The sequence below is a fragment of the Hetaerina americana genome, unplaced genomic scaffold (genome assembly GCF_022747635.1).
Source record: "Hetaerina americana unplaced genomic scaffold, ioHetAmer1.1.p SCAF_9, whole genome shotgun sequence".
Classification (NCBI taxonomy): Eukaryota; Metazoa; Arthropoda; class Insecta; order Odonata; family Calopterygidae; genus Hetaerina; species Hetaerina americana.
Window position 1 is genome coordinate 37,632,677 of NW_027287538.1, and position 18,553 is coordinate 37,651,229.

Below are 18,553 nucleotides of genomic sequence, written 5' to 3' on the forward strand. Positions count from 1 at the left end.
ATGTAAAAAATGGACGCGAATTCTTAATCCCTTCCCTTGTCTTTAAATCCACCTTTTCCTATTTTTTGTCCCCGCCGTTCGCGTTCTGTGCCTCTTCCTCCCTCCCTTATTCCGAACCGACTCCGCTTCCCCTCTGCCTACCACCCCCACCCAAAAACGGAGAAGTGTCGCATTCCGCCCTTCTTTTGTTTCTCCCCTTTCCGTTCCTCCCTTCTTTTTTTGCGCCTCTCCCCCACCGTCTCCCTCTTCCTCGCTCGACCTCTTTATTCCGGCCTTCGCCATTAATCTCCGCTGCAGAGGCTATCATTCTTTTAGCGAGTCCGCCCCTCACTCCCCGCAAAGGCCACTCCTCACCCCCGTCCCCTCGCCCTCCCCGTACATTCGTTTCGTTCCCCCCCCGCCAAGTCCTCCAAACTCCCCTCTCCTCATCTTCCATCGCAGCCCCCTTCCGCGCCCTCTCGCTTGAAGGATGCTATTGGCTGGCCCTATAAACCCTTCTTCCTCCCTTTACACACCAACGCCATGGACTTTTTCCCTCTCCCGCCCACTGCTCACCGATGGGAGAGGGAGTGCTTTCGACGCCGGACTTCTGTTACGGATCCCACGATGTAGTCGTCGTAGTCAGCCCTCTCTCTCTCTCTCTCTTTCTCCCGATTGAATTCCGGGGGCCTGCGCTTGCGCGGAAGGGTTTGAATTCTTTCAAGAACAGAGCAGGGATTTAGTCGTCGTCCCCGCTGCTGCTACTCCTCCTCTCTTCGGCTTTCTTTGTTTTTTTTGTGCGCGTGACCGCTTGATTAGTGCGCTTAAAGTGGCATTCCAAGGCGCATATATATTGTGCCAATTACTCAGGGGCACTTGACGTTTATAGCCGCTGATATTGCTCGCAAATTGGCCCTCCTTAACGATCCTAACGTCAATTAAAAATGGATTTATGAGCGAATATCGGTTCAGTTCTTAAGAGGGAAGTTTTGCTCTAGTGGATGAATAAAAGGGATTCCGAGGAGTATTTTCGTTGGCACAAAAGTAATTTTGAATAATCCTGTGCGGTGGTATTTTTGGAATTTCGGTAGGTCCGTCGAGATCTCAAAAATTGTTTTCGAAATAGCAGTTGACTGATGAAGTTTGAAAATTCTCTTTTGAGTTCAACAGCGAAATTCCTGAAGTTAAAACAATAACATTAAACATAAAACATTAAACAATATGGTCCTGCTCCTTGCTATGTTAAGACTATGAAGGAAATTGTGGTTTTATTTTTTCTGTCACTATAAGATATACTCATTTTATCATAAAAATAGAAATTTTTTATCAGTACGTCATTAGTTTGAGATTAACTTTCTTTTTTTTTGACTTGAAGATGGTTCCGTAGCATCATGAATACTTTTAGCAGGTTTCATTTACGAAAGTTATTTCGGTCTTGGCCTTCAGATATTTTGATTTCCAGTCGAAATTTGTATTCTCTCTGTGAAGAGAAAGGGTATCCTGTAAAAAATCATATATGCGTAAATGCATGCGAGTAAAATCATAATCAAAAAAGGGAAAATTCTCTTTTCTTTCTAAACTTTTCAAGAGATTTCTTAGAAACTCTTCAGAGAAGATATAATAATAGAGTTTCATTTTCAGTTTTACCTAGTTTTCAGTTTCTACTCTTTATGTGCCTATTTGTAAAAATCTTTAATGGTAATTTAGAGGAGACTCGTCTCTCTTAAACAATCTCACCAATCTATGATTGAAATATTACTTAAATATTTTCGAGCGTAATAATTTAATATTGAATTCATTTTTTTAACATTTCACATATCGGTATCATTTGAAATGAAGACATCATTCATTTAGCTCAGACTAAAATATTTAAGTTTTTATGACTCTAGGAGATATTTTGACGAGGTTTTAGGGCAACACACGAAAACTGTTGCGGATATTTTCCTGCTACAAATGTGAAATATATATATATATATATATATATATATATATATATATATATATATATATATATATATATATATATATATATATATACTTTTATATATATACTTTTATATATATATATATTTATGTATATATATACTTATATATATATTTATATTTGTATATATATATACATATATACATATATACTTATATATATATATGTAACACAGGATATTTACCATATATGTTAAGCATTCATATCTTCAAAAATGTGTTCATTTCATGAAATTTTTCTCTCCCGTTTTACAATCTCAAACACATTCTTATCGTGATCCGCTCCCCTCTGTCTACTATTTCTTTAATATCTCGCTATCAATAAGTATCACCTCAGTTGGCTTATTCTTCCCTGATCATATCATCAACGAGTTCCTCTATTTACACTGTTTCCTCAGAATAATTAACTCTTCGTTTTGTTTCGCTCCAGCTTTTCTCCTTCCTTCCCCGTAACCAATTCTTAGAAGCTTCCATCATCACTCATCTTTATAATTTAAAAATCAATGTTGTGAAATAAACAACATTCCCTTTCTTAATTTTCTCCATATGGAAATTTTCTTCCATTTTCTAAGCACCCAGATCGTTTTCGTCAGAATATTAGTCGTAGTACGCTAGTTGCCTCACTAAAAATTTGATTGAAAACCTATTTATTTTATCTTTGTTTTATGGTTTAAGTACTTGAAAAAAATCATCATTTTTGTTGACTCATTATTTTCTCATTATTTTCATTTTATTCAGATTTATTTTCATATCTTAGGTAAAATTATTATTATTAGGTGATATACCGCATAAGGTAAGTTTTTCAATGGACACAGCACCTAAATAAATATTTTGTGACTCCTAGCAAAACATGTACATCAGGTCCCTCTTCATCTCTCAACACCTTCTTCCTCCCTTCATCCCGTCCAACATCCCTATCCTGTTCCTTGCCTTTCCTCTTTTGCCCAGCATTCTCCCCTCTATCACAGTCTTCCACATCCCACTGCCGGTCAATACCCCCTTCATCCACTTTTCCTGCATCCATAGGATTTCTCCCAACAAACCCCTCTCTTCGCCCACCATACCAAGTACTTCCTCATTTGTTTTCTTCTCTGTCCATTTCACTTTCTCCAGTCCTCTCCACACCCACATTTCAAAAGCCTCCAGTCTACGTCTATCCTCCTGCTTCAATGACCACGTTTCCGCGCCGTACATAGCTACGCTCCATATCAAAGTTTTTACGAGCCTTTTCTTAACATCTTTACTCAACGTCCGTCTCATCAACTCCCTCCTCCTTGTGAAAGCCTCTTTGCCTAGCGCGATTTTTCTCCTTACTTCCCTACTACTTTGACCGTGTTGGTCCAAAACACTTCCGAGATACGTAAACTCTTCTACCTGCTCTAGTTTTTGCCCTCCCATTTTAATGTTTAGCCCGGCCTTTTTCTTTCTAGAGAATCGCATAACCTTTGTTTTATTAAAATTGGTTCTCATCCCATACCTGTCGCAATGATTTTCCAATTCACTCCGCAATGCTTGCAGCCCCTTGGCTGACTGACAAACTAAAGCTTGATCATCAGAAAACCTAACTGATTTTACGAATTCCCCGCCCACTTTCATTCCTACCTCCAGTTCTTCCCATGCCGCTTTAATAATTTCCTCTGCATACAGGTTGAACAGCAACGGTGATAATGGGCAACCCTGCCTTACACCTCTTCCTAACACTGCCCAACCGGACTCCCCGTTCCCCACTCGCACCTGAGCAGTCTGAGACATGTACAGGTTGCGGATTAGCCTCCTTTCCCTCCAATCTATTCCTATTTTCTGCAGAATATTCATTAGTCTTACCCAATTCACTCTATCAAACGCTTTTTCGAAATCTACGAAACAGGCAAATACCTCCTGGTTGTATTGATTATCTCATTACTGCAATGGCATCACACGTACCTCTCCCCTTTCTAAACCCAAACTGATCATCCCCTAAGTAATCATTTGCCCTACTCTCTATTCTTTTGTTTATGATCTTGAGAATTACTTAGCTGCGTGGGATATCAAACTTTTTGTCCTGTTAGGTAAAATATGAAATGAAAATTATTTCACTTCAATGATATTTGATTGGATTAGTGCTTTCATATTTTTATGCCAATGCTTACTAAATTTCTATACCTACAAAGCTTTATCTCTACCCCCTCCTCCAATAGTTTACAGTATGAATTACATTCCAATTATGTAGTACGCTATGTTTTGTTGATCCACCATACCCGTAAACCACCCGAAGGTTTGTTCAATAGGTAAGGGTAGGCCTTACCTAGTATTAAGCCCAACGGCGTGTGAAATTCACACACCAGGCTATTGTGGGCCAGTTCCTTCCTTGTTCCAACCACGGTTTCCCAGGAAGACCCGTACCCGAAATTTGCCAGTAGTCAGTCAGTAGACCTATGCTCTACCCACGTGACTACGCAGTCCTGACATCATGAAGATCATTAGTGTCGAAACCCATGACGAGATGAAAAATGACTTCGAGCCAGACTTTCTGCGTCCTTAATTAACGGATTAGGAATGAAAAAAGGTATCAGTTTGTCTGTTGGGGGATTTAACGTAGAGATTCGAAATCACAGAACTTGTGGACCAGCATTTAATTCATTGCGAGTGTGTAATTTTCAAATCCCAAGCTAAGAACAACCCGCAAACGGCGGATATATTAATTTGCTTTGACAGTGGCTTTCGGCTGTAACTATGCAGATTTATACCGTTCTCTCTAGTGACGTCCTCCAATTCATTCAAGGTCTTTTCTTCTCATTTAGAAATTTTTGTCACCTTTGTAATCACTTTTTTGGGGAAAATGCACCCCTTTAAGTTTATATTATTGCATGCGTTTTGATAATTTTTCTAGATACTGGAATGACTATACTTGTAGTTAATGACTTTCGACCGAATGATTCTGGATTCAAATCTATTTAATTTCTTTGGATACTACCATTCTCAGCCAGACTGAGAATGATATGCTTTGAGTGCCAAACGGAGCACAATGATTGCGCTTTCGAGGAGACTGACTTAAAATACAGGGGTGTAGAAAAATAAGGAAAAAATATGTATTTACAGAAGTCACATTTGTATTCTTTCTTAAAATAAGAGCACATATGGTGGTATGGGAATTAATAGTGTACCATCAAGAGTGTCCAGTGGCCATGCGGGTTAATGCAAGCTCTGGCATTTTCTGGGCGTTCAGAGAAACTGAAATAGGCTCTAGAGTTAGAAATATCCCGAATGATTTTTCCATATCGCCAGGGAAATCACGAATAAAGTTATTTGAGGATTTGATAATCTAAAATATTAAAAATTAATCACTTAACAGTTTCTGGAATGAGGTCTTCATTTTTCATCCACTTAATATTATCTGGGAGGCTAGGTGTGCTGATTGAGACTGCATGGTATATGTAGAACGCTTTCAACTTGAATATACATGTATATCATTACACTGACCCATATTGTTTATCATCCAAGTTGGAGCGAGAAAAGGATGCTGCGTTTGGATGCCCTTAATAGTAGATTGATCTTGGCGTAATGAAACCGTAACGATTTGATGTTGGTTTAACGATGAAGAAGCAAATATTTTTGGCAATGAACAAACAACGCTTATCATTTTTCCACTTCTGATTTTTCGTAAATGCATGGTTCCAACATTCGCTTGAAAAAATCTGCAGCTGAGGCGAATTTGTGGTACAGTTTACTTATGGATATGGACCTTTCCTTCCCTAGAGCATGAATATATATATTAGTGTTTAAAGTGCTTTAATATGGGAGAAATATTAATATGGAAGAACCCGCAGCTCCAATCAACTTCCCTTACGGAAATATTAATTATCACCTCTACTGTCATTGTGAGAGAAAATTGTCGAATAACGTTATGAACTCTATCTTAAATATTAAAAATTGTATTGCTGCTGCCAGAGGTTGATCACGGAAAAATCGCCCATGATACATGTTCGTTCGCAGTAAGTTCCGTGAAACGGATGCATAATCGCAATTCTCTCGTGAAACTTTAAGTGAAGTGTATTTCTCATTCTCCAAACGGTCCAGATTTAGCCTCAGGGGACTTTTTACCAAAATTTAATTTACAAATATGACTATACACCGTGGAGAGCGTTTTCACTATACGAAGCAAGCGCTGGCGAACTGTACACGATAATTTTCTAGGGCTGCCGCTGACTCAATACTTCAGTCAAATCAATGAAATGTTTACCCATACACATTATACATTTAGGTAGTATTTATTACAAAATGATATTTTTGCAAAGTAAATTATATGCGTAAAAAAGTTTATGATCAATTATTATTGCATACCGTCACAGTTATTGGATTCTTTTCCAACCTTAAATGAAATGAAATGCTTCTGATGGTGTATTTATATCCGTTAATATTAATAAAATAAAAGTCATTTTTAACTCTTTTTCTCTTTTGTAGTCAAGGCAGCCCATTACCAGATTGGAACAGCTTGTATGATGTGAACATTTAATTTTATTTGAGTTGATTTTTGTCTACCGGGATTGAATTTTCCGCCGTGAAGTATTTAAAGTGGAAATTTTAAAATGCAAATAAACTCCGAACTAGAACGCCACAACAGGAAAATTTAGCGCAGTCAGCTGTGCATGTGCACAAAAATGTGAGGTTTTCACAGTAAAGGAATGCAAATTTACGCTGTGAAAATTTTTGTTTTAATGGAGGTTTTTAGATATTGTTCCGGTGAAAAAATGGGTAGTAATATTTAATTCCCTCCAAGAATTTATGTAAAAATAAAATCAGACGCAAAGATGTGCATCGTTCAAAGAGACAATCATATCGCAGATATTGGCAATGCGACGAGATTTGGTCATGCTTTTTACAGCTATCTCTAGGTTTTCCTTTCGTAATCGAATCGTTTGTCGCGGAGATGTATGTAGTAAATGAATTTAATGATTATATGATCTGAGCCCGTTGAAAATCGCCAAAATTTCTTCACCATTCTAACCCTCAGTAACCTTGGCTGTGAGAATTGACTACAATATATACGGTCATATAGCATTGCACTACAAATTTTGATCCATTAAATAATTAAGTTAAACGGTCATTTTGTGGCGAAAATTTTGAGTTGTTTTGCATTGAAATATATTGAATTTTACTTTCAATATTAGCTCTAGATATTCACAATATAATTAAGGAGACGACGATATATTGTGATTGAACTGAGTGAATCGCCGGGGTCGATATCATCAATCCTAGATCAGTGCCATTTCGGTAGAGATCAATCAATCAGCAAAGGCACAGGTATTTAACCAATTAAAGGTAGAATCTTCGACGGTTCATACAAATTACTATCTTCTACGTATCGTGAGAACTTCCTTTTGTTTGACTTTAGTCATTCCATTCTTCATTTTCAACGGAACGTCTACCTGCTTTCATGCTACATACAAAGTCTATTGCCTTCCTTCCTATGCCCCACTAATGCAACATACCCCCTTGTATCATTACCTTCAATATCCCATTCTCTTTCAGTCTTTCCTACCCCGAAAGTTTTCTCCGTAAATAATTTTCCGCTTGCAAATTCCTCTTGTCAACCACCATATTAAAAATGTTATCGTTTGCCAAATTATTTTCTTCATTCTTTCAAGGGGGGATAAAGTGTATTAAATGCTGCATCATTAAAAAATGCGAAGCTTTTGGCCCCACATGACAGCGTCATTCCGATGGCAAATGCGATATTTATTGTACTTTACACATTCACTGTAACAACGCTCTGGAAATATTCGAATTTCATCTTTCGCCCTGGTTCCGATTTGAGAATCGCTCTTCTGCGGGCAATCCAAATCAGTAGTAAGCGATGAATACAGGTATATCGCAAGTCTTGCCTTATCAGACAAATGGAAGAATCAGTCAAACTTGAAAGATGTTGACTGGAAACCTCGTCCCATATCTTACCTCCGTCTCACGGCCGACCTTAGCTACTACCTACCTGCCCTCGCCGTGCGGTGGACACGGACTCCCGGGCGTGTGTTGCTTTAATATTAAAGCCACCCTCGCCCGTCGTCTCTTCATTACTCATTCATTTTTACGCCCCGCCCTTCCGATCCTCGCGGCCACCCTTTTACCGCTTCCCACCCTTCCCCCAACCCACCACTCCCGTCGACCCTGCCACTTGTGAACCCGGGACGCGCGATAATGGCGCCCGGCGCCGTCACGTCTCCGGCTCACCTTCCGTATTAATTTTCGATCGGAAGGGGGTGTGACATTGTTCGGGGGAGGATGTCCCAATGGGCTAGAGGTACGCGCGGCAGCGATTAAAATGTCATTTTCCGTTCCCCTCCCCTGGGGGACCAAAAGGCGTGCGTCGATCGCCACGCCCCGGTGGCGATGAATGGAGTGACGGGAGGACGCAAAGGGGAGCGGAGAAAGGGGTAAGGGGTCTGGTGGCGGAAAAGGTAGACGGGTTCTGATGAACGGTTTAGTAGGAGAGATTAGTTCTGAATAGGCCAGGGCTCTTCCGCCACTGCTTGAAATCACTTTTACCTCTCCATTAATTTCCAGGGGATTAGAAGCGTTTTCTTAGGACTTTCAACCTTTAACGTTATCTTTTATGTTTAATTTACCTTTTTTATGTAATTTTTCTTCCATTATCGTGAAAGGCCTAATATTAGCATGCTTTTTTTAGCCTGCATTTAGCTTTTTTGTTTGGAGATCATTAAAGTTTTCAGAACTAATTCATCCTGATTATTGTGGTAGTGCTTCGAATTTTCTGTGTGTTCATCTTGCGGATAAACGGGGTAAAAATTTCACAGTGTTACAATCATTCGCCTCGACGAGGATATTGCTGCATTTAAACACGCGTTAGCGGAAGACATCAAAGATTAATGTAGCCGTACCTCTAGCAGTTTCTTTGGAAACGCTTAGTGCTAGAATAACGGTATTTTGTAAATATTTGGTTCTTGTCTCCATCCAAAATCTACCATAACTGGTAAAGTACCTTAACAATAATATATATATATATATATATATATATATATATATATATATATATATATATATATATATATATATATCTGTATAAATATACATATATACAAGGGTCGTGGTAGTCCTGGGGGTAGAGCGTTGGACCACTGACCGGAGGGCCCGAGTTCGATTGCCGGAAAAGCCATTCTGGGCATCTGCAACTCCACCCAAGCTATGTGATTTTTCGGGTACCAGATGTTCCTTTGAAACCATAACCGGCACAGGGAAAGGAACTGGCCCCCCTACCCTGTTGCGTGAAATTCACACATCAGGGTAGGGGACCTTCGGGTTGATTACTTTGTTTATCATACATACATATATATATATATATATATATATATATATATATATATATATATATATATATATATATATAATGGGCTGACACAATATAACACAAATAGAAAAGGATAGCAACATTTAAAATAACACTCACACGGGAAATTGTTCAAGCTCGAACAATATCCCGTGTGAGTGTTCTTTTAAATGTTGCTATCCTTTTCTATTTGTGTTGTATTTTGTAAGTCCATTATTGTGCCACTCCTTAAGAGTTTTTCCTTACAATCGTGGTTCATATAAAGTAGAGTTCACCCAGTACTAAGCCCTATACGGCTTGTGAAAATTCACACATCATAACCGGCACAGGGCAGTTCCTTTTTCTGTGCCGGTTATGGTTTCCCAGAAAGACCTGGTTCCCGAAAAATCACATAGCTTGGGTGGAGCTGCAGGTGCACATTTTGTCAATTTGGTAATTAATAAGGATTTTGGGGTAAATATGACCTTATTTCGCTTGGTTAAAAGTTTTTAGGTTAGTTAGACCTTAAGAATGGACCAAAAAGATTCCGGCGTAATGAAACTGCGACGTGACACAAATGAGAGGTGCTTTTAAGTAAAGTGTCCTCTTTTACTGACAATGAAATGTACTTGAAGGTCGTTTAACACAGCTTCCAAAAAAGTGACTACTAAACATATTATGCGCCGGTGGAATGCGAATCCTGTTTCAAAGTTATTTCTTGAGACTCGACAATAAATATACAATCTATGTATATAGGTCTAGCAGCAGCTCGTAAAATAGTTTTGCCAGTATGTAAGGACTATCATTTCACTTTCCAAATTCAGATTAAATTGATTCCGATCTAAATATCTTCTATGTTCTGTCCTGATTATTCCTAAAAACTCTAATGTATACCAACACCAATGTTATACTTGTATTACCTGTTGCAATGACAAAATTAACTATCGGGAACTTCAAGAGAAAAAAGAAAATCTTTTGAGCTGAAAAGTATAAAGAAGTATATTATTTAAATAAAATTAGAAATGTGGCACGATATTTATCTCCCAATAAGGCATTTATTTGTTAACCAATAAAAAAATTTGATTTTTTATGGTTAACGATATTGATTTTGTGCAACTACAGGACAGAAAATAGAAGCATCCATGATTAAATAGGCGAATTTATAGTAAATTGCAATACTAGTTAAATAGGTGAATTTATATTTGTTCTGAATTTTGTTATAAGGGTCAACATCAAATGAAAATTTGCATTTATAAACATGGTCTTGAAATTTAACACACTTAACGCACTTCAAATAAATTACGAGTTGACAGAAAAGAAGCTGTACCGGTGAATTGAATTAATTTTGGCTCTGTTCATGATTTCACCAGAATAACAATTTATTTGACGATTTTTTATAGTTTTGGATGGAGCACTTGTTAAAAGTACAATGATATTGTTTGATAGATTCGAAAATTTTGACAAAACCAGAAACTTCTTTGGGTTTTAAGACGAACTCATGAACTGTACATTGAGTATATTTACAGCTGCCACTGTCCTTATTAACTTCCATGCCAAGTTTGTTACCTCCCTAACGCAAAGGTATAATTTTATTGTTGTTAAATAATATTAATCCAGGACTATGATTGTATCGTCACCCCTATGGTTTTGGAACACGGACGTTATCCTCAGAGGATAAGGGGATAATGGAAAAGTTTGGAATTTGGTACTTCAGGAATAAAGTAAATGATCTGGGTCAGCATGGTCTGAAATGAGGCAGTTTTTAAAAAATTAAATGTAAGAGAGCTTTGGAATATAGTAGTTAGAAAAAGAACTGGAATGGCTGGCTATATAATGAAACATCAAAGCCTCAGAGTGCTCTGTACAGGGGAAAAACAATCGCCGATAGCCAGTAGGCAGTGCTTGCGTATTGGTTATATAGTTGAAGATATGATGTAAAAGTATCTGGCCTTCCGGTAAAAGAAGGGGCTAGGTTAATGAGTGGATGTGCGACGTGAATTCAACCAACCAAGAGGTTGAAGCCTAAAGTGAGTTACCCAAACTTGCTTTGTTATTCGGAAAGAGTCATGGGTTCTGCGAATCCTAAAACAATTTTTTCGGTGACTCCTCCGTCATGTCTACATGTGCGTTTTCAACGGTCGGCATGATTGGCGGAGTTTGGTGGGAGATGGGAGTGCGAGTGTGTTGTCGATTCCCATCAGGGATGAGTGCGGTGCAACATCGCGTGGAAGAGCGTGATGCTCCGGGCTGGTGGAGGGTTGAGGGAGACTGGAGGAAACACGCGGCTGGAGGCAGAAGGGTGGGTGGGACTGGTCGAGGGAGACGGGAGCGAGGGAGAGGGGGGTGGGATGAGACGGGGTTCTGGCCGGCCGGGAAGTGCAGGATGGATGCTCGTCAATGAACTCGGTTCCTTTCTCTGATGGCTATCGGAAACCTCCCCACCCCGATAGAGGAGGATATAAAGGGTCCGAGATAGAGAGGTGGAGGGAAGGGTGAGAGGAGGAGGAGGAGGTATTGGGAAAGGGGTTGATTAATGGGTGGGATTGGGAGGAAGGGGGAAGAGAGGGTGGCTCTGTGGGGCTATTTGAAGGGATTCGGGAAGAACACGTCCGCAGCCTGCGTGCTATTGTGAGTGTGCGCGCACGGGAGTCAGATTTCGGGGAATCGGTCTCGTCGTTTTTCACCTCGCATTAGAGACGGATGGATATTGATTCAATCAAGCCGTAATTGGCGGTTTAACTCTGGCCCCCCCATCCTCCCCTCACCAAGGTAGAAGGGAACTGATTGCCGATCCGGCGTCAGCAGTGCGGGGAGGGAGGGCACAGCCGGCCGGAGGGTGTGAGGGCGTGGTCTCGTCCATTGATGCGATCACGGTGAAAGCACTTCCTTGATGCACTCGATGATGTCCTTCACGAGCGTTCCGCAGGAAAACGGGCATTTGTTGAAATTCACTTCGGAATTTTGTATCCACCGAAGCGACATGAAAGAGGTCACTTTTTTACCACAGCTGCAATGTAATATTTCTCATGCGCTGCTGGTCAGCAAGCCCACGTGAAACGGTATTCATATTAAAGCGGTATTATGATGCAGCTAATCTGAAGTCTATTCATCCGAAAATCTAGGCAGAAATAGTAATTCAAACTTTAAAGTATTTACTGCTAGCATGCAGTGATTTCCTGGGAGTTTTTAAACTGCCAATTGAGAGAGCGAAGGGCTTGGTAAAATAATAAGACGTGGGTGACATGGGCGCATAGCAGTGTTTACTTTGGCATTTTCGGGCTATTTTCTGAACCCAATCTATTCTTAACTTGAGTGAAAGGTGAGTTGAACTGTATTCATATTTCTAGTGAACTGTGAGCTCTAATCTTATCGTATGTTTGGGACACGTATTTTGAAAGAATTGGAGAGAAGTAGCATGTTACGCTGCTCTGTTCACGTATTGCAGTACTCTTGTGCCGCTGATTCTGTCTGCACGAACTATTGTAACACATCAGACTCTAAAGCCTCTCAGGCAGCGTGATATTTAGAGGTCAAATACGTTGCTCACACAAAAATACAAAAATTGTAACAAATTGAAATAATAAGCTGATTTGAAAGAGAGTGAGATATTAAACCTTTGAAATCACCTGTACTAAATAGCCAGGAAGAGCTTCGATCTGTTTCGCCTTATGATATAGAAAAACATCCGTGTTCAGTTGTACAGGTTTTAAAGCAAGTCAACAAAGCAATTTATTTATTTTCTAGAATAAAAACTACCACTTAAGGATAAATCATTTGAATTCCTTTCATTCTGGTATTTTAAAATATTGTTTTGCTCGACAAAAATTATTAATAATTCCTTTTATGAAATATTATTTCAAATTCATTGTTTCCTTCCTTGCATATCTTTGTTACTGCCAATTTTTGTGATTGATATAGATTATATAAAACTAAGTAGATTTGTGTTTTGTTGGTAGGTTATCTTTCATCTCTCTTTATAGGGTTCAGGCTGCACTTTTTGCGGGTGAGGCTTTAGTAATACTAATATTTGAGGCTCTGCAATAATAAAAATTTCAAATGAACAAACCTACCTACTTTTGGGCACTATATACTGAAAAGTCTTCAAATAAAAAATAGAGAACTATATACTGACAAATCGGTTGGGGTAATATACCTTATCCTATTGATTCTATGCAAAATATCACGCTGTACTTCCAATCGTCATAACGATGTTTCCGAAATAATCTCTTTTAAATGTTTAAATGGGAATCGAAAAAAACTCCAGAAAAAGGTTAGGCATAAGAAAAATCCTTGATTGAGTATGCATGCAATTTTGCTACAGTAAAAGTCTAAATGGTTAATAGATAAATAACTACGACTGATATGGGCGTCAAGAAACTACCCGGGCGTCATTTTTCTTCTTAGTGACTATTAAAAATTACAATTTGCCTTAATAATTAGTTTGTGGTGTGAAAATCTTTTGCATAAATACAAAATAATTTTTTATATGAACACACGTTTAGTAATAATACACAATATTAAAACACGCTCAGTACTAATAGATTGAACAAAAATAAAGCAATTTTAAAATTTCATTGCCATTTTCCAGGATAATTGCCTTCTCAATTGTTAACGGCAATTTCTTCTTTAATAGAGGTGTCCGGTATGGAAGACCAGTGTAATGAAGATTTTGAAGAGTTGGTATATAATGATTTTCATCAAGTTCGAACGAGATTAAGTTCGTTGTCTATATCTATATCATTGAGTAAAAGTGAAGTCGTTGAGTTTGAGTACGGAAAAAATCTGAATGTTCATGTATCTTTGATCACTAATATTCACGAATTTTGAAAAAATTCTAAAAACTCTCTCCAGCAACTATCTTTAATATCATAAGAATAAAGAGAGTTAAAAATATGAAGTGCTAAAGTACCTTTGGAAACCTATCGCTGGTTGGAAAAGGCCATAGATCTAATTTTGGACCCTACTAAGCATGAGACATGCGAATTATGGATCACCATGAGAGTGTAATTGGAGGACCATCGTAAAAATGCAAACAATGTCCTTATTTCAATCATTTAAAGAAATTCACCTCTTTGAACCATACCGCTTTCCTGCCTTCACCCATCCTCTCCGCATTATTCTAAAACTCTCCTCCTTGGATCTTTCTTCCGCTTTCCCCTTTGACCCATTACGGAGCAATTACTCCTGGCCAAGTGAGCCATGGACGGATCTTGCAGCGGGAACTTTTGCCTTGTTGAAGGGATGTGGAGTGGGAGGGTGTCAGCGAAGGGGGAAGGGTTTGAATTTAATGCAATTGGGAGCGAGAGAGGAGCGGGGAGGAAAGTTAAAGGTACGTTCTTCCTTTTACCCCGTGCAATGAAATGGAGCGGAACTGCCATTAAGAAGAGCGATCTAGCCCCTAAGTTTTAAAGTGCATGCCCCCGTCATCCCTCCTCTATCTTCCAGCCTCCACCTCGGAGTTTGTCCCGCTCCCCACTCCACATCTCCCGCCCTTATTTTGCGCCATGCCGCCATCCCCCGACCAAGTAGAGCTACCTTTCCACCCATCGAGGAGCTCAAGCGGGTCCAGTCTCCTGCCCCGGGTTTCGCTGTCGTCCTGCCATCCCCCCATTAGTCTTGTCCGAGCCAAGAAATCTCTCAGTTGTGCGGTTCCCCCAAATCCCTCGTCATCGTTAACTATTTCTTCATCCTTCAGCGAGAAAAACAACCAAAATAAGGGGGTGGGGACGAGCGGCTCCCTGAGGGTATTCCCGAAAAGGCGCGGTGGCTCTTTGTTATCAGAGACCTGGAGGGGAGGGAGGTCGGGTTCCACTTTGCCATGGGATTCACACGAGGCTCTCGACGTACCCTATCTTAAGGAGGGGGAAATTTTGCAGAAATGAATGGCATTGGAGGGAGTCTTAAAACTTACACATTTCCATAGAACTGGGACTCGTAGATGTTGGATCCTAACTCATCGAGGTTGAGTTCCTTATTGAGTCAGCTAGAACTTTTGGTACTCACATCTTTGTGAAACGAAAGTGTAGCCTTAGAATTACCAGCTTACATATAATAGCGCAATAATTTTGATATAAATTAAACTTTATAGTAGAATATATTGATTGATTTGTCAAGAATTTCTTTTCGACTGGAGCCCGGACAACTTTTGATATTTAATCAGTCAAAGATTCCAAATAGAATAAAAGTCATCATTTTGAAGGTCCCTTGGCATTAAAAAAACAGTTGAATTATTCAGGTGACTTGTCAGTTCACTATTCAAATCTCCAACTCCTTGGAACATTTCGATATATTTTTTTCCTTCTTGAGAGATTTCGCATTCACCGCTTGTGCTTCGAAAGCAAAATCTTGTCCTTATAAAAAATCACACCTTCATTTATCTTCTGCCGTTTTTGAGACGCCGAGTCATTTTCATTCTTGCGAAACCTCACTATTTGTGCATGCATGCCCCATGGCGAAGGCCTTCTACTCGGCACGCTTTTTTGAAGAGATAACCCCTTTCGTACAAAGAAAACGTTACCTTCATCCTAAGAAAATTCATCTGGCCAAAATTGTTAGAAGTATTCCATTTGGGAACCTATTAGGAATATTTAGGATCGTTACTATTGAAACTTGTGCACCAAAAATCATGCCATTCAATTGCAAGCACTCAGGAACTATTTAACAGGGTTACCTTGCACGTTACATCTAAAGAACAGTACACCCGATGTTTCTTTCTACACCGATGAGGCTCTAGCTCTAGACTTACCCTAGAATTAGCCTTATGAACATATCTATGAGAAAACGAAAAGTTGATTGTTTGAAATAGAAAAGAATATTTTTTTTGGAGAGGTAAAAAAAAGTGGCGTTTTACAATGGTGATTTTTTATGAATGACTAATAAATGACTTAAAGTACTGCCCTCTTCAAAATTGGCATGTAATGTTTACATACCACCACTCATCTTGCTTTCAGCTCCTAAATGAAATCCCTTAATTTGATGGTGGAAAATTTCATAGGCCGCTTAGTAATTAACCATCAGGTTATTGTGTAAATAGATACAATTTCAATTTTTAAAATTAAATTTAAAATATAATACTTTGTCGTTTTTCTTATCCACACTATTTTGTTCTTTGATGATTATAACTATTGAATGCACTTCATTTTCAAATGGCTAGACAAATAAAGTGTTCGACCGATAATATCCTATTGCCTACTGAAAACGTTAAGAAATATGTTTTTTGCGACGGCATTTTCAAATTCAGTTTACTGCTCCTGTTTTAGCATTTCAAGGTGGTTTTGGAAGTATTTTGCGGCTTAAATTTTATTCAGATGAAAGAAGTAATCTTCAGCATATAATTTTGCTGCACTTTGGGTAGGTTTCACATATTTATTTTCTCATTCTTTATAAAACTTTGTAACATTATAACTACGTACCTCAGCGTACCCCTTAGAATATACAGAGTGGTTGGATTTAAGTTGCCGTGGGAAACATATGCTACTGCATCTACGGAAACCACACGACCTACAAATATTAGACGTATTGGTTCCGATGGCATTTGTACTCGAGGGCGCGCTTTGAATCCCCTGGTTATGTTTGACCGTTCATTTTTAATGTCATAGAATTTCATGGGAAAACAGGAGCAAACGATAATTCTCTCAATAGTTTCAGCCTCAACTTTGTGGAAGTTCTTTTTAATAAATGAAAAAGAAAAACTTTGTTCCAATCCACCACTTTATTTCAGGTACGACTAGTTTCGACGATACGGCGTCATCCTGAGGTACCTGAGGAAATAAAGTGGTGGATTGGAACAAAGTTTTTCTTTTTCATTTAGCAAACGATAATTCTTCATAATTTTCAAAAACATCAGTTAGTTGGGTGAAATTCATCCCCGAAAATACTCTTAAGTATATATAGTTGAGAGACTTCAGCATAGCCTTGAAGGTAATGAAACTGCCGTTTTGTGGACCAAGTATTTACTAAGTAGTGAGCATTTAGTGAGAAAATGGTCCTTTGCTATTGAATTGAATATCTAAAGCTTATTCGAAGTGTGGTCAAAATGATCCTTTGGTATTTCTGTGCCCTTTGGTAGTTCGTATTTTTATCTTCGTCCCTAATTATCATTGATTATTTTCCTGTACTTGTAACAATTTCAAGCAATAAATGTGTTTTGCTCTCAATTTATTCCCGCAGGGAGACCGACTCCGAGAGTCACGTGGTGGCAGGAGAATGCCTTGTTGGACGACTCCTTTGAGACCATCTCTGACAAGAGGGTGAGGAACGTTCTCCGGCTGGAGCGGCTCGAACGGAGGCACCTCAACACTGTGTACACTTGCCAGGCGAGCAACAACAACCTTGTGGCTCCTATCTCCAGTGCCGTCACCCTCGACATGAACCGTGAGTGTGCTCCTATCTATGTTCCTACAAACTATTTATATATTATATAAATAGTTTACATGTATGTAAATATGTGAGTGTGAATATATTTAATGACAATTGCATATAAAATTATATCGATGGTGTTCAAGAATTCACGAGAGCAATATAACATACAAATAGAGAACACGTAAAATGATACTGACATTTCAGGAAGTTTAAGCTTTCGACCTTCTCTGAGACCGAAAGCTTAGGCTGAAGAAGGCCTTATGCATATGTGTGTGTTGTACGAAAGTCGTTGGAGTTGGCCAATAAATTGTAGAAAAACATAGAAAAGGTAACACCACCATGTTCTGGCCAAGAAACATGGTGGTGTTAACATTTGGGCGGCACAATAGATCACAGAATAAAGTAGATAACACGTAAAACGACACACATTTTAGATTGCTTGAGCTTCGGCCTTCTCTTAGGCCTCTTTCAGGTCAGACAAACATATATATATATATATAATTCAATTCAATTTATTCATTCACCATAAGCATAGAATTATGCTATATATATATATGTCCTTATATATATATATATATATATATATATATATATATATATATATATGTGTCCTTTTAAATGTTGCTTTTCTATTCTATTTGTGTTATATTGTGTCAGCCTATTAATATATATATATATATATATATAACGATTGTACGGAAAAACTCACACGAGCGGCACAATAATGGACTGACACAATGTAACACAAATAGAATAGAAAAGCAACATTTAAAAAGACACTCACACGGTAAATTGTTCAAGCTTTCGGCCCTCTCAGAGGCCTTCTTCAAGAGAGACTCAGAAGGCCTCTGAGAGGGCCGAAAGCTCGAACAATTTACCGCGTGAGTGTCCTTTTAAATGTTGCTTTTCTATTCTATTTGTGTTATATTGTGT

At 38.7% G+C, this 18,553-nt stretch overlaps 1 protein-coding gene across 2 annotated transcripts in view; it reads left to right on the forward strand.

Annotated features, from left to right (window-relative positions):
• LOC139698703 (nephrin-like) overlaps window positions 1–18,553 on the forward strand; it is a 574,051-nt gene that overhangs the window by 75,073 nt on the left and 480,425 nt on the right. For both annotated transcript variants that reach the window (XM_071597581.1, XM_071597582.1), the window contains exon 4: window positions 17,429–17,632. In XM_071597581.1, the coding sequence (XP_071453682.1) occupies window positions 17,429–17,632 (204 nt within the window). The remainder of the gene's footprint in view (window positions 1–17,428; window positions 17,633–18,553) is intronic.